This window comes from Mesoplodon bidens, assembly GCF_964165515.1.
Source record: "Mesoplodon bidens genome assembly, chromosome: 1".
In the NCBI taxonomy this organism is placed as follows: domain Eukaryota; kingdom Metazoa; phylum Chordata; class Mammalia; order Artiodactyla; family Ziphiidae; genus Mesoplodon; species Mesoplodon bidens.
This window is the reverse complement of record NC_138176.1, coordinates 54,709,986-54,724,231: the sequence shown is the minus strand read 5'-3', so window position 1 is coordinate 54,724,231 and position 14,246 is coordinate 54,709,986. Positions and strand designations below refer to the sequence as shown.

Here is a 14,246-nt window from a genome sequence, read left to right as displayed (position 1 = left end):
AAAAGTGAAGATAAGAACTCTACTATTTGATTTCAAGCGACTTAGTATAAATGTTAACTCAGCAAGACGGAGGGGGGAAAAAAGCACCAAAAGTAAGCAGGCAGATCTCAGAGATCTGAGGGGTGAGTTTTATCCCATTAGCTGGACAGTCACAAGATTCTCACACTACTGTGTTGCTTCGTACTCCTGCAGACTAGCAGTGTGACATCCGATGATCTCTAAGAAACGAAGCCTGATTAGATGGGCCAGTTTCTTCATCTGAAAATGTGGAGGTGAGGAATGAGAGAAAACTAGAGATAGACAGCCTAAACATTCCACATGCTTAAAGAGGACAAAAGGAAATAAAAGTTGCTGCCTGCTAACTTTACAATTAATACATGAGCCAGGTGAGTCAAATAAAATGAAAAGTAACTCTAATTCTACCACCCAGACATAACCACTGTCACACTTATGTGTGTGTTCTTCCAAAGATTGTTTCTTGTGTAAAAGCTATATAGACACTCTAAAATTTCCCCCACAAAAATGGAATTATTAAAATGTACTGTCTGTAATCCTCTCCTTCTTATAAACGTGTGAACATCAATTTATACCTGTAACAACAATATTATTCTTCAGTATGCATGTACTGTATTTAATCAGTCTCTTACGGTTGGACATCTAAGTTGTTTGCATTTTTCACTAGTGTAAACAACTCTATGGTGAACGTACTTATACTCAAATTTTTTCTTATTTCCTTAAGCTAAGTTCCTATACATACAAATACTGGTTCTGTAGCTCTTAGAACTTTTTTTCCAGATGGGAGTCACACGAGTTGGTCTCTGAACAGCATCTGAAGTGGTCGTGGGAGACAAGCAAAGCACCACGAACTGACAGTCTAGACCCACATCTCCCAGACGCACTTCAAACGTAAAACCACCCTTTAAGTAGTAATGATTGATTGTCATATTGAACACTATGGATGGGCCGCTTTGCCACCATCATTCCCACCCGTTCCATTGTGTGCCTGCTGTGGGATTTGGGGGAGGGTTGACTGACATCCGCTCCAGCTCTTGGGGAGGACTTTTTATAGGGCATAATTCCATCCCCTTTACCTGTGATTTCAGCGAGGCTCAGGATAGGGGCTGGTCTAATTACAACGCGGCTCAGTACTTTAGTCTTGTGACTGGTGAAGAGACGCTCATTCTTCCTTCTGAATGAGGAAGCCTGTAGCTCCAGGTGCTGTCGGCAGTCTTCCAGCAAACACATGGGGAGCCAGCCTTATGGTCGTGCACACCTTCAGCTGGGTCCCTGGTGACTCCAAGTTGCTGGATCTAGCCTGCCCTGAAGTTGGCCCCATGACTGGACTTGTAATTTACATGAGCCGACACATTCTAGTTATTACTTGTGCCACTGCAACCATGGCAGGGCAGAGAGATTCTATCACTAACATTTATTTCTTTTTCCAACAAATCCAGTTAATTTGCTTATTTTGTATGTTTCACTTATTTTTTGACTTCAAAATAGGCCTCTCAATATAACAGCCTTTCCACCTGTCCTAGGTCAGTCACATCCCACACAACTCCACCTTCCATCCCTGTACACTGTAAGTCCCACATCTCTGCTCAGGCCCTGACCTTTCCCCTTCACACCTGCCTTTTCAGCTGTCTTTTGGCCATCACAGGTGGATTTTCACACCACACCTCCACCTGAACACAGTCCTCACTGAACTCCTTTGCTCTGGTCTACTTTCCCTCCCTTCCCCTCGTACTTCCCTCATATCCCACCCCACCCAACAACAACCAGTTCTCTACTCCCTGAGTCTGTGCACCCAAATATCCCAACCTGTCTTGACTACTCCCTTGCTTTCACTCCCCCGATCTAATCAATAATCTGTTCATGTTATCCTACTTCAGAAATGTCTCTGGAATCACCTCCTGCAACCCCCCTCTCCCCTCCCCCGCCTCTGCCCAACTAGTCTTCCTTCCTTTCTAACCCATCATCAGCCTTGGCACAAGAATTAAGGTCTTGCATGACCGATGAACCAGTGTGATGCCATCAACAACACGCCCCTCCTCCAACAACCTCTGTTCTCAACTTCCTGCCTTTCAGAATCTAACCCCACACCGTTATAACACGTGGAAAGGTGCCATCGGTGTGAGCTAGCCCAAGGGGTGTAGTGATCAAAGAAACAGCCTAGCTACCAAAAAGTTATTTCAAAAGAGCTAGCCACTGCATTCTCTTTTCAAGCACTAGGAAGAGGATAGATTAATATACATCATGGGAATTCTTAAAGTCTATTTTCTCTTCATTTCCCTCACCCCTTTCCCACTTCCCACTCTGCACATTTGTATCTCCCATCTTTGCCTTCTTAAAAAGCACCAATGCCTGATCCCTGGGACTTTCCCCCTTTTCCTTTTGATCCTGTGCCACATAAGCACAAGTAAACCAATTTGACAAAGCAGTGTTTTCCTTAGAGAATGGGGAAGGCAAAGAAACGGCGTGGGTAAAGCCAAAGTCTCCTTTATGGGGCAGTGAGAAAAAAAAGGCTAGAAATACCATGTGTTAATAGCTCTTGTCCTATGGCTACTTTGGATCATTTCCAGTAACAATCCCTGCCACCCACTCCCACTGGCACGCATGAGGTGCTATATAGCCACATCTGGAACTTCACACCTATGCTGCTTCCTATGTTGTTATACATGCCTTCTGGGTAATTCATACTCTTCTGTGAAGGTTTCATAATATGCAGGTAGTTACTCTCCTCTGTCTTGTAGCACTGAGTGTATAGTTCTATTAACAGTCCTTTCCATGTGTTGTATGGGGGTTCATATTCAGGATAAGTTTCAGGAAAATGGCATTCAGTTTTCATAAGATTGTTAAGCGGATAAAAATATTGGATGGACCCCCACCATGTAGGTTATCTATTGCCACCTGTTGGAGGATGGAGACGGTATCTTGAGATCAGACTATGAGGGAGGCAGCTATTATATAATCCTTGGATATGCTTATCCGGTAACTTACAGGATAGGATCAAGCAGACAATGGTCTGGAAGCATTCACAGCTGCACTTGGCATCGCCGAAGGACCACTGGGACAATTTTATAGTTCACCTAGAGAAACAGGAAGTGCATTCGTTAAGTCATGATTTATGAATGGATAACTAGTCTTGTGGGAGCCAGGAATACGTCAGGGAAGGTCTTCATTACAGCTTGGGGACTAACAGAGCATAGAGGCCACCTGGTCCTAATGATTATTAAACAATTTATTTATTAACTACAGTGCCCTTGACAGAGAAGTGATTTACTGCACAGTACAGTCCTGGGTAGGGCAGTGGAAGGACGGGAGGAACTGTACGTGCCCAAGGTGGCATCAGTTGTGCTAACAATCACACACCACCCCAGAACATTAAATAATACCCCAAAACGCATTTCATTTATAACAAAGGAAAGTCCATTCTCACCTTAGGATATTGCCTGTGGGTGAATTTGGAGGACATTCTAAATTGTTTGCAGAAAAAGCAAGGGAAAAAGCCCATCTCAGGAAGCAGGGTAAACATCAGGAGTTACAAATCGCCTGGCACAAAAGAGTGCCTCGAATATTTGTTGCTGAATGAATTAGTCTACCTCTGTCACCTTCATCCCAGGGGCTAGATCCAGACAGAGGGCAGGAAGACAGGGCTTGTTGCAAATTGAAGATCCTGCCTCCTTTCTACTTTGAACAAGTAAAAGAAGTGAAAGGTAGATAGATGGCTTTCTACCACAGACTTTAAGATCAAGAATCACAGGATGATACTGTCACGTTCTCTTAACCAGGTTCATAACTTGTGGAAACTTTTAAACAAGTTAACACATTTAAATGTGTAACAAGAAGCATCAGATGAGTTCTGATTCACATAACCCGCCAGGCTGACCTGGGAACCTTACAGGGCAGAGCCTCTGTCCCGTGCATTTGTGTAGCTCAGGCTCCTTCACATAGTAGATGCTCCAATAGCTACGGGACAAATCCTGGCTGAGCCCACGGTCCTCATTTATTATGGTGGGGGCTACTACTACTAATAAGTTGTAGGCATGGGATAAAGAATCAAGATATTTGCCTATGTTAGAGGTTTTAGAGTAGGACTCTCCAACCTTGGCTGCAAAGTGGCAGCACCTAGAGCGTTTTAATAAATATTGGTCCCATTCCGTATTAATTCTCTTTTAATCGTCTGTGGTGCTGCCTGGGCAGGGTTTTTAAAAAAAAAAAAAAAAAGCCGTCCCTAGTGAGCACCCAAGTCTGAGACCCACTGGTTTAGAAACTATCGAAGAGGTTTCAGCTGTTCGAGACCGCGCTTCCGTGCTCTCGCGAGGAAATCCGGCTACCGGAAGTGCCTGGAGCGCGCGCGCGCGCGCGCGCGGCGGCGGCAACCGACTCGTTGGGGGAGAACTGGAGGCAGAGGCCGCCCGGGTTGCGTTGGCTGCCGTGGGGCATCTGGCAAGTACCGCCACCATCCGGGCTCTGTGCGAAGGGCCGGGGGCGGAGGAGGCGCCGGCGCCGGACCCGGGCAGGACGGCCCCGGGGGGGCCCCTGCCGGCCTCCGATTAGGGGTGTCGCTGCAGGGCCGCCCCCATGTTGCGTTTCCCGACCTGTTTCCCGTCCTTCCGGGTGGTGGGAGAGAAGCAGCTACCGCAGGAGATCATCTTCCTGGTCTGGTCACCCAAGCGGGATCTCATTGCTCTGGCCAATACGGCGGGCGAGGTGAGTGAGTCGGCGTGCAGCCCCGGGGACACCGAGCCCGGGTCACCTGTGTACCCCGCCCCTTCCTCCAGCTCTGCTGAAAACTTTAAGTGAATCTAAGGGGCCACATATGGGAAAGGTCATTTATACGCCCACCGCCCGCATTTTATGGCCAGAACAACAGTTTTCATGCAGCTTAACGCAGTCATACAGTCCTGCATCCCCAAGACTTTCAGTTATTTGTTAAATGGGCTTTTTAAAGGCTCATGTGTCACTCATGAGCTAGACATAGTAGTAGGTACACAGACTCTGCAGTTAGTTTACTTGCAGTTTAGGCAGAAGAAAGATGAATTATTGTCAGACTTCAGCTGCGAATGTGCGTGTCTATAGCTGCCACAGAGGATGTTTAAGAATCTTTATTCTGTTGTCCAAGTTATACAGAATGGGTTGGATAGCCATCACTGGATTCCTGATGGAATGTGCATGAGTGTTGTCAGTTAACATTTCTAGTTCACATTGTATTACGCTTCATCAAGTGTAACCGGGTTGTAACTTTCTGCTGAGAGTTTTTAGTTACTTGGCAGCCATTTTGTAAGGAAACCTTCACCTTGGCTTCTTTACTCCTTTGGCTTTTGGCAGGTTTCCTGATAGTTATCTGGCCAGGTGAGAGTTGTGTGGTGTGCAGCCAACCTTGGAAACTAGGTGGTAGAGAACTTAGCAGTCAGGGAAACTTAGCAGCCTGCAAAACTGTGTTGACTGTCATGACCTCATTGTCAGGGTATTGATATCTGCTTTCTCAAGGCCCTCTATGAAATCTTCTAGTTTCCCTCCACTGCCAGGGTGTTTTTTTTTTTTTTTTTTTTTTTTTTTTCTTTTTGTGGTATGCGGGCCTCTCACTGTTGTGGCCTCTCCCGTTGCGGAGCACAGGCTCCGGACGCGCAGGCCCAGCGGCCACGGCTCACGGGCCCAGCCGCTCCGCGGCATATGGGATCCTCCCAGACCGGGGCACGAACCCGTATCCCCTGCATCGGCAGGCGGACTCTCAACCACTGCGCCACCAGGGAGGCCCTGCCAGGGTGTTTTGGAACGCTTTCTTGGCCCTGAGAGAAGTGCAGTTAGTACAGCCACAACAGGAGAGAAGGGAGAGAATAGGAGCATCACTGTGATCAGATGGATAGATGTAATCAATTGTGGGCATTTGTTGCTTCCATTTTCTCAGTGAAGAAGAAGGGGCGCTGTTTAGGAGTGAGGATGGAGAAGAAAATATTGGAATTTTGAGGAGAAAAGAGAGATATGAAAAAGCTGACAAGTGGACTGGTGAAACTTGGTAGGATTGTTCATCAGTATTAAGAGCCACATGAGGTTAGTGATTTGTAGTGAAACTAGTGAGCGTGGTCATATGTCTCTTCTGTTCAGCTGTATGTGTGCAGGCATGGTCGGGTTTAACCAGAGTTGTTGTGACTAACTGTGACAAAGCAAGAGAGATGCAAGGGGGTTGAAGTTATATGTAAGAGGAGTGATTGTAATGATGAACTTTGGATTGTAACCTGATTAGGGAAGTGAGGTCACGTGTTGGGTGAGGGACAATGAGTTGGTCGGTGGTAGAGTCAATGGCTTGTATGTCTTGGTGAGGTTGAAGAATTGAAGTTGGGTATTTGGGATGAGCAGGAGAGATACAGGTGGTGATGGAAAGTGAGAGGTTTGCAACTGAAGATTATGGCGGCATTTGTAGTTGTTGGTAATGACAAGGTCACAGGCATGACCCTGGGAGTGACTGAGGTGAGGTAGAGGATGTGATCATTGAAGAAGAGGTAGTTGAGCACCAAAAAGCCAGGACATTGTATCTCTTGAAATCACCAAGAATGATGATGAGTAGTGTTGGAAAGCATGAGTGAGCCAGACAGGAGTCCAAATCTCCCAGGAATGGGGCGGGGGGGCAGGGGGATGGCCTAGGAGTCTATAGGTGACTGCAGTTAAGAGGGATAGCAGGCCGTATGGTCTGATTGCATATGATTCAAAGTTAGAGGATTTTAGAGAAGAGAAGAAAAACCAGTGAGAAATGGCATCAAGGAGGAAATCTTTATCTCCTAGCCCAGCAGTAGTATAGGGAACATGGTGTGCAAAACGGCCACCACCTGAGAATCCTGTAGGGAAGCAGTGTCCTCAGGTGAGAAGTACATTTCAGGGAAGACAGTGAAGATACAGGGGATCTTGATACCTGACCATGAATTCCAGAGGGCACAGAGGAAGGGTTTCAGAAGTAAGGAAAGTCAGAGATGGGCTCAGAAAAGAGCACCGGGTCTCGGGGATGAGCGATTCCTTGGGAGTCCTGGCTTCCCTGTAACCAAGAGTGAAGGAAGGATGCTATGAGATAAGGCAGGGAGTGGTAAAGCTGTGAGTGCAGGGAACTAAGAAGGTGTGTGTGGGGGGGGAATCTTCAGGAGCACATGCAGTTCGAGGCCTTTTCTTCATTTCTACTGGTTGTATAGAGGATAGAGTAGGGACAGTTTTACTTCTGAAGCACAAGGAACTCCAGGGCATCATCTTTATCCTCCAAGGTGGGAATATACCCGGTGGAAATGGAAATTTGGAATGACTAAGTGACTTGGCTGAGATCCTTGGCCAGTAAGTAACACAGCTGAAATTATCTGATTCCAAGTTTAGTGTTACTTGATCTTACACAGCTGCCTTTCCAGTTCTGTTTGTGTCCTTTATTGCTTTTTTCGTTATCTTCTTGGACAGCCTTATTCCTTTCTAAAAGATAAGTCTCTTATTGACATGAAAGTTAGGAAGTGTATAGGGTACAGGGTTAAATTAGACCTTGTTTCAGCCATTTCTTTGAAAATACCTTAAGTTCATTCAGACACTTTTGTCTTCGCATTTCTTCTGATAGCTGAATGTTATACTTGATATGATTTTTAAAAAATTTTATAGTGGGGATCTAGGTATATTTTATTTTTGGAAACGGATTTTTTATTATTTGCCATTATATCTGTTTTGTCTCAGGTTTTACTTCATCGACTTGCAAGTTTTCATCGAGTTTGGAGTTTTCCACCAAATGAAAATACAGGAAAGGAAGTGACCTGTCTGGCTTGGAGACCAGATGGCAAACGTAATGACAGTATTGTAAAAAATACATTTTTGTTGTTCAGAAGGAGTATTCTGTAAAGAGAACTTATTTCCAGGAAGAATTGATTGTTCTTATTATATGCTAGAATTCTAAATTTGGGAACTTTGTTTTTTCAAATGCTTTAGAGTGTTTTCATAGAACTCAGATTAATTCTACCATCTTGTTTCTTGGCAAAGATATCTCTAAAATGAAATCTGACTTCTTGGCAAAGATAAGGCTGAAAAGAAATTTGATGGGAATATACAGAGTACTTTGGTTTTGTTCTTTCGCTATCGTGTTGTCCTGCACTGTTTACCCTAAGCTTCATTTGTTACTCACTAGTCAGTTCAGTGCCATCATGGCCCTTTTCTCCCCAGAATGTGTTTTAGCATTAAATGTGTGGCTCATAAATATTCTCTCTGCACATTCGCTTGCCTCACCTGAAGGACTGTCAGTTCTGACCCCGCTTCCTACAACTTCTGTGTGATCTTACTCCTTTTGGTGCCCTGTATGTTGTAGCTTGCTGCATTGTAGCTCTGAGGACTGAACTCTCCTCTTCCATGTGTTGTTACAAGGACAGTCATTGTTCGAGCTGTTGTACGTGTCCAGTCAGCACAGGAAAATGCTACAAATCATACAGCTTAAAGTTCACCTGTATCATTGGTGCTTAAAAAAAGAAAAAGAATTGTTTTTGTAAAGTGATATGTACTCCTCATTGCTTGCTTTTTTTCTAGATAAATCTAAGTATGTAAAAGTGCCCTGAAAGCCTATCACTTTACAGATAACAACTATTTTTGTCTGTACTCATTTTGCTCCGTTCTTGTTTCATCTTTTACATAAAAACAAAGTATGTGTAAAATTAAAGAACTTTTGTAAGTAATAATTTGAGATCTTGCACTATTCATCCAAAAATGCCACGATCTCAAAAATTCTGAAAGTCAGTGTGTGTGAAAATGTATTTAAGTAGATGATATTTTTATCATTAAAAAATGTCTTGTGATTTTCGACAGTAAAATCGGGGTTTTTTTGGTAATGATTATTTCAAGATTGCTTTAAATCGTTTTGAAGAAGAGGAGACTTGGATTGCCTCACATCTAGCAAAGCTTCATATATTGGTATACAGTGAAAATCACATCTCTCTATTTAGAAATTCTTCAATTTGATATGTTAGGAAGATGTTAATGATTTATGTAGAGAAACTATACTAGATAATCCAGCCACAGTGAAAGGAAGAAGACCCATCGGTATTTGATGGCCCTGTTCATTAAGGGTTAGAAATAAAAAAGAGGAAAAAAAACCTTCCAAGAACCAGGCAGATGGAATCACTTTTCAACTTTTAGGTGGGGACCAATATGTCTTGGTGATAACGATATTTTTGTTTATTTGTTGATGCCTGTTCTGTATTTTCTGCTTGACATCAGGGTTCCAGTCTAGAGGCTCTGATATGTAAGATGTTAAGAACAGTACACGAGAAAGTAGTAGATTGCTCATGAAAGTTTGAGCATTTGAAAATAAGTGTAGGTAACAGCATAACTATATGCAAGGGTATCTTTTAGTTTTTTAATTATTTAAAGCAAGGATTTGCGGGTTAAATCATTTCTATGACTATGGTGTATTTAAAATAGTAAAATTGGGGAAGCAATGAAATACCCATTTTTCTCAAATATTACACTAACTTATTCTAATTATTTCTTCTTTAGTTTTGGCCTTTGCTCTTGCTGACACCAAGAAAATCGTTTTGTGTGATGTAGAAAAACCTGAAAGCTTGCACTCTTTTTCTGTGGAGGCTCCAGTTTCTTGTATGCATTGGATGGAAGTGACCGTCGAGAGCAGGTTGAGTAATAAAAAAAGAAAAACCCCAGTAGTCACAGTAGGATGTTTTTGAAATTCTCATTTTTTAAAAGTGGAAACTTAGGAGTATCTGGGTGTTGAGTATGTGTACATTGCATTTAACTTTTTGTTTTAAGCTTATCAAGACGCAGTTTTTTTAATGCTCTGTTGGGTTTTTTTTCTCTTGAAAAAATCTTTTTTCTTATTGGAGCAGTAATGCCTCAATGGCCAAGATTTTTCTTTTCAGTTATTTTTAACGGTTTATATCGATGACTTATACATTCAAGGAATATTAATTAAAATTATTGATAAGCAAATTGAGGTTCTGTTTTCCTTTTCATCATATATTTCACCTGGAGCTTTGTGTTTTTGTGTCCCAGTAAATATTCTTAGGGTACAAAAAGTGCTGAATTGAGCATTCTGTTTTGATGCTGAATGGGTTCTTTCTGTGTTCATGGTCCCTATAGTTTCCTTATTTTGTGAAAATAATTTTGCCTTTGTCTGTGAAGTCAAGTACTACGTCAGGTTTGCAGTAAAGATGGCTTAAAGGATCAGTGGACTTAGTGAATACTGAAAATAAAAGTTTCTTTTTTGAGGAAATATGATAATTTTCTTTTCATTCTAATTAAGTTTTAAGTTAATATCAAATGTATTTGTAAATCCTGATTATTAATTGACAAATTTCCCAAGGAAGGGACTGTAAAGCATTAGATAACAAGGTCTAGCCTGGGGTTTGAAATTCACTGGAGATAAAACAGTGATTAATCCATCATCAAATAATCGAAGGTTGTAAATGGTCATGTGAATTCATAGAAGATTAGAGGAACAGAATATACCATGTAATTTCTATCCCAGTCCAGTTACCTGCTAAGTGTATTCCTAACACACTTTTCATTAAGAGTTCAGAAATATTATGTGGAGATTCTAGGGTCTCTCAGGACACTACTTTTTCACCTTCTTACTCATTTATTTCCAGCCATATTCGGAGGTAGGATTGAAAAAAAGGCGGGGGGGATAAATAAGACTGTTTCAAAATACGTGGTGTCATCTTATGTACCTGCTGGGTTTTTACATCTTCATATGTATGTAAGCTATAGAAGCCATCATTACATTATATAATAATTGCAGTGTTCTTTACAGTTACTCTTGGAACTCGTATGTTCAGTGTTGGTTCCTAGAGGAGAGTTAAGTCAGTCAGTCTGTATCTGGTGCTGATACTGAATACATTTGAATACATTTCATATGCTGAGAAAATTGTTGATAAATATTTGTTCCTCTAAATGTAAAGTGGGTAGGCTGATTTTTTTCCCCAGAATTAAAGTTATAAGTAAATGAAGAAATTCCAACTTTTCTATTTCTTGTTTGTGGTTGTTATAGTGACTATTTTACAGTGGTAAACTGTGTGTGGCAGCTATTTACTTGGTAATGTGTGATGTATAAAAGAGGGCATTTAAAAAAACTAGTATTTTTTAATGGAAAGAAAAGTAGAATCTTTGTTTTTATAATACTTGTTTTTGTTTTGTTTTCACCTTTTTAGTGTTCTGACGTCCTTTTATAATTCTGAGGATGAATCAAATCTTCTCTTACCTAAACTTCCTACACTGCCAAAAAAGTAAGTATCAGAGTTTAATTTCATTGGAATTAATCTTGGATATTCCTTTCCTTTTAACACTCTGACAATTTTCTCATGTGTTTTAAAAAATGCATTTCTGGTTTTTTTCTAGTTATAGCAACACCTCAAAAATATTTAGGTAAGATATGCCTGTTTTCCTTGCAAGTAAGATAATCTTTTATTATTTGAAAGACATAGTTAAAGATAACCCAATTTATTTTTATATTTTAGTGAAGAAAATTCTGATGAAATTATTAAGCTTTTGGGAGATGTCAGGTAAATCTTGCAGATATCTTAAATATTTAACAAGTCTTATTTTCTTAAATTTGATATTTGATATTTGAGGCAGTTTTTATACTAAAGTTCCAAGGACAGTTTCCTTATTTGTCATGTTATTTCATTGCTGACAAATACCTCTGAACGATAAACAGACAATATCTGTTATTTACTTGTTCTTATTCTATGATACTTGGTTGTGTCAAGTTTAATATTATGATGTACTTTTATTTTAAAAAGTAAAGGAGGGTGGAAGTGCTAGAGTTTCTAAAATTTAAATTTAAATGTTCAAGTTCTTTAAGCTCACTTAATGCATTTAGCATCAGAGCCATGATAAAACTGTTGGTGCTTTATATTAACTGGAAAATAGATGATTTTGTTATTGAGAGTATACAAATATAATCATCATTAAAATAATATATGCTTATTTTACTGTAAACTGATGTTTTTTAGGCTGGATGAAATTTATGTTGTTCCTTTGAAAGAAAGGAATAAGCCCAATGTGATTGAGGCTTGGTGAATTTGTTGCGGGATTCAGTTCCCCACAAGGAAGCTTGAACATGCAGATTATGTGAGGGCAGGAGCATGTCTTGGTTTAAGAACTCGCTCCTGTCTGTTGTCCTCAGCTTGTTGCGTTATTTTTAATTAGGCTTAATATTCTTGTCCTTGGAGGAAGCTCTGCATTTATTGAGCTTTATGCTTATGGAATGTTCAAAATTGCTCGAGTCACTGGGGTAAGTTTTGCTTTAAAATCTTCCTTTTTGTTTCTCTTAGAATATAGCAGCTGACTGATTTATGGAAAAAGAATAAAACATTACTTTTTTTCTTAATTTCAGTTATTGGAATTATTTGTTCTTAAATGTTAAAAGGATAATTTTCCTACTAAGAATAGTGATATGATGTCTATGAAGATCAGGGGCTCTTAGTGGAATTAGTCAAAAATTTTTTTCTTAACAAAAAGATTGGTATGATACACTGGATTATGATTTAATGTTTTTCTAGTCTTGTGGTGTTTAAGAGCTACACTTTGTGATTGGAATTTGATAAACATCATCAGAAGCAATCTTATGCTCAGTCTCGGTCTTCTCCATATCTTTTTCTTCTTATTCTTACAGTTCCCTAAAAGGGTAGAAAATGTTATAGGCTCTGTGGGAATGTTAGTTCTCCAACACTTAGTTTGGGCCCCTTGTTGGGGGTGTGTGTTTGTGTCCTTGCAACTAAGAGGACACATGCCTTCATGTGCCACGTGTGTGGCAGGAGCCAGGCATGTGTTTCTGCTTTTTAGAGCTCTGAATATTTGCCTCCTATATTGTAAGCAGATGCAGTCTAGCAATAACACTAAATATAATGGAGATTTGACTGTTTTACAGATTGTTGGTACTTGTCTTGCATTATGTCTATCAAGTGATTTGAAATCATTGTCAGTGGTCACAGAAGTTTCCACCAGTGGTGCCCCAGAAGTTTCGTACTTTCAGGTGAGTACTGGAACCTAATAGCAGCAGAGGGTAAATATATATTTTTAAAGGTTTTATAGTTTTTTATTATCCATTTCACTGGATTCTCATGGTCATTAAAACAAAACAAAGCAAAAAAATCGACTTGGAGCTTCTAAGACATATATAGAGTCTTACTGGTGAATACCTTACTATTCCAATGGCACAGCATAATTAATATGGTCTATTAATGACCATATTAACTCATTGCTATACCAGTTCCATCTTTGTACCAAGTGTTTTCTTAGGATTCTGACCCTAATAATAATAAAAGCTAATATTTATTAATTGTTTAATATGTGCCCAGTACTGAGTGATTCAGTATAATTCATTTGAATCCTCACAATAACCTAATAGGTGGGTACTATTATCCCCATTTTATAGTTGAGTAAATGGGCACACAAACTGTAATTTGCTTGGTGAGCATTGGAAAGTGATGCTGCACAGTCTGGCTTCAGAGTTGGTGCTCTTAACTAACACATCGCCTCTTGTGTAAGATGACTGCTTAATGTTGGGAAAACCCTTTTTTCATTGTGTGCTCTTTGTATCATAGATTGTGGAAACTGGGCTCCTGTAGAGTATTTAGATTGTAGCCTTGTCTTCAAGAAAAGCTTCCCTAAAATTTCATCTCAGATAACCCAGCCACTTAGCCTAAGTATTGCAGGAACTCTCAAACAAAAGTAGGGGGAAAAGATGCAAGGTGTGATGCATGTGATGCCTTCCAACATTCGTTGTATTCAGAACATCAGAGAACTCTTAACTTCCTGGCGTTTGCTGGAACAGTTGTTCATATTTGCTCTTCATCTTAAGGTTCTGTGAAAATGTGATTTCTAGGATTGCATTTGGTGCTGTAATAAAATGACTCACTATTTATGTGAGATTTGTAATAGGTATTTTTCAAACAACTTTATTGAGATAATTCATGTACCATTGTAATAGATATTTCACTGTATTTATCAATAACTATAATTCCTTTAAAATTTTTACAGATATTTGTGATCATTTTTTAAATTCCTCATAAGAGTGTTATAAAATAGATTATTACATTTATTCTAACTATGTAGAAGGGGTTGCTGACCTCGAGAGGGTGTTCTGTGCATAGTTAGACACTGCAGATTAGAAAATCCTAAGATTATATTCTGTTACTCTCCAAACCGTTATGCTCAAAAGGACCAGAATTCTGGCATAGTCTTTCTGATACGTAGTTAGACTTTGACTCTTCTTTAAAAGAAGT

At 40.2% G+C, this 14,246-nt stretch overlaps 1 protein-coding gene across 1 annotated transcript in view; it reads left to right on the top strand.

Annotated features, from left to right (window-relative positions):
* Positions 1 to 4,375: 4,375 nt before the first annotated feature.
* Positions 4,376 to 14,246, top strand: part of ANAPC4 (anaphase promoting complex subunit 4) — a 42,090-nt gene continuing 32,219 nt past the window's right edge. The window contains exons 1-8 of the mRNA XM_081253749.1: positions 4,376 to 4,713; positions 7,699 to 7,804; positions 9,502 to 9,634; positions 11,169 to 11,243; positions 11,356 to 11,382; positions 11,475 to 11,519; positions 12,169 to 12,253; positions 12,890 to 12,994. Coding sequence (XP_081109875.1) covers positions 4,585 to 4,713; positions 7,699 to 7,804; positions 9,502 to 9,634; positions 11,169 to 11,243; positions 11,356 to 11,382; positions 11,475 to 11,519; positions 12,169 to 12,253; positions 12,890 to 12,994 — 705 coding nt within the window. The 5' untranslated portion in view covers positions 4,376 to 4,584. The remainder of the gene's footprint in view (positions 4,714 to 7,698; positions 7,805 to 9,501; positions 9,635 to 11,168; positions 11,244 to 11,355; positions 11,383 to 11,474; positions 11,520 to 12,168; positions 12,254 to 12,889; positions 12,995 to 14,246) is intronic.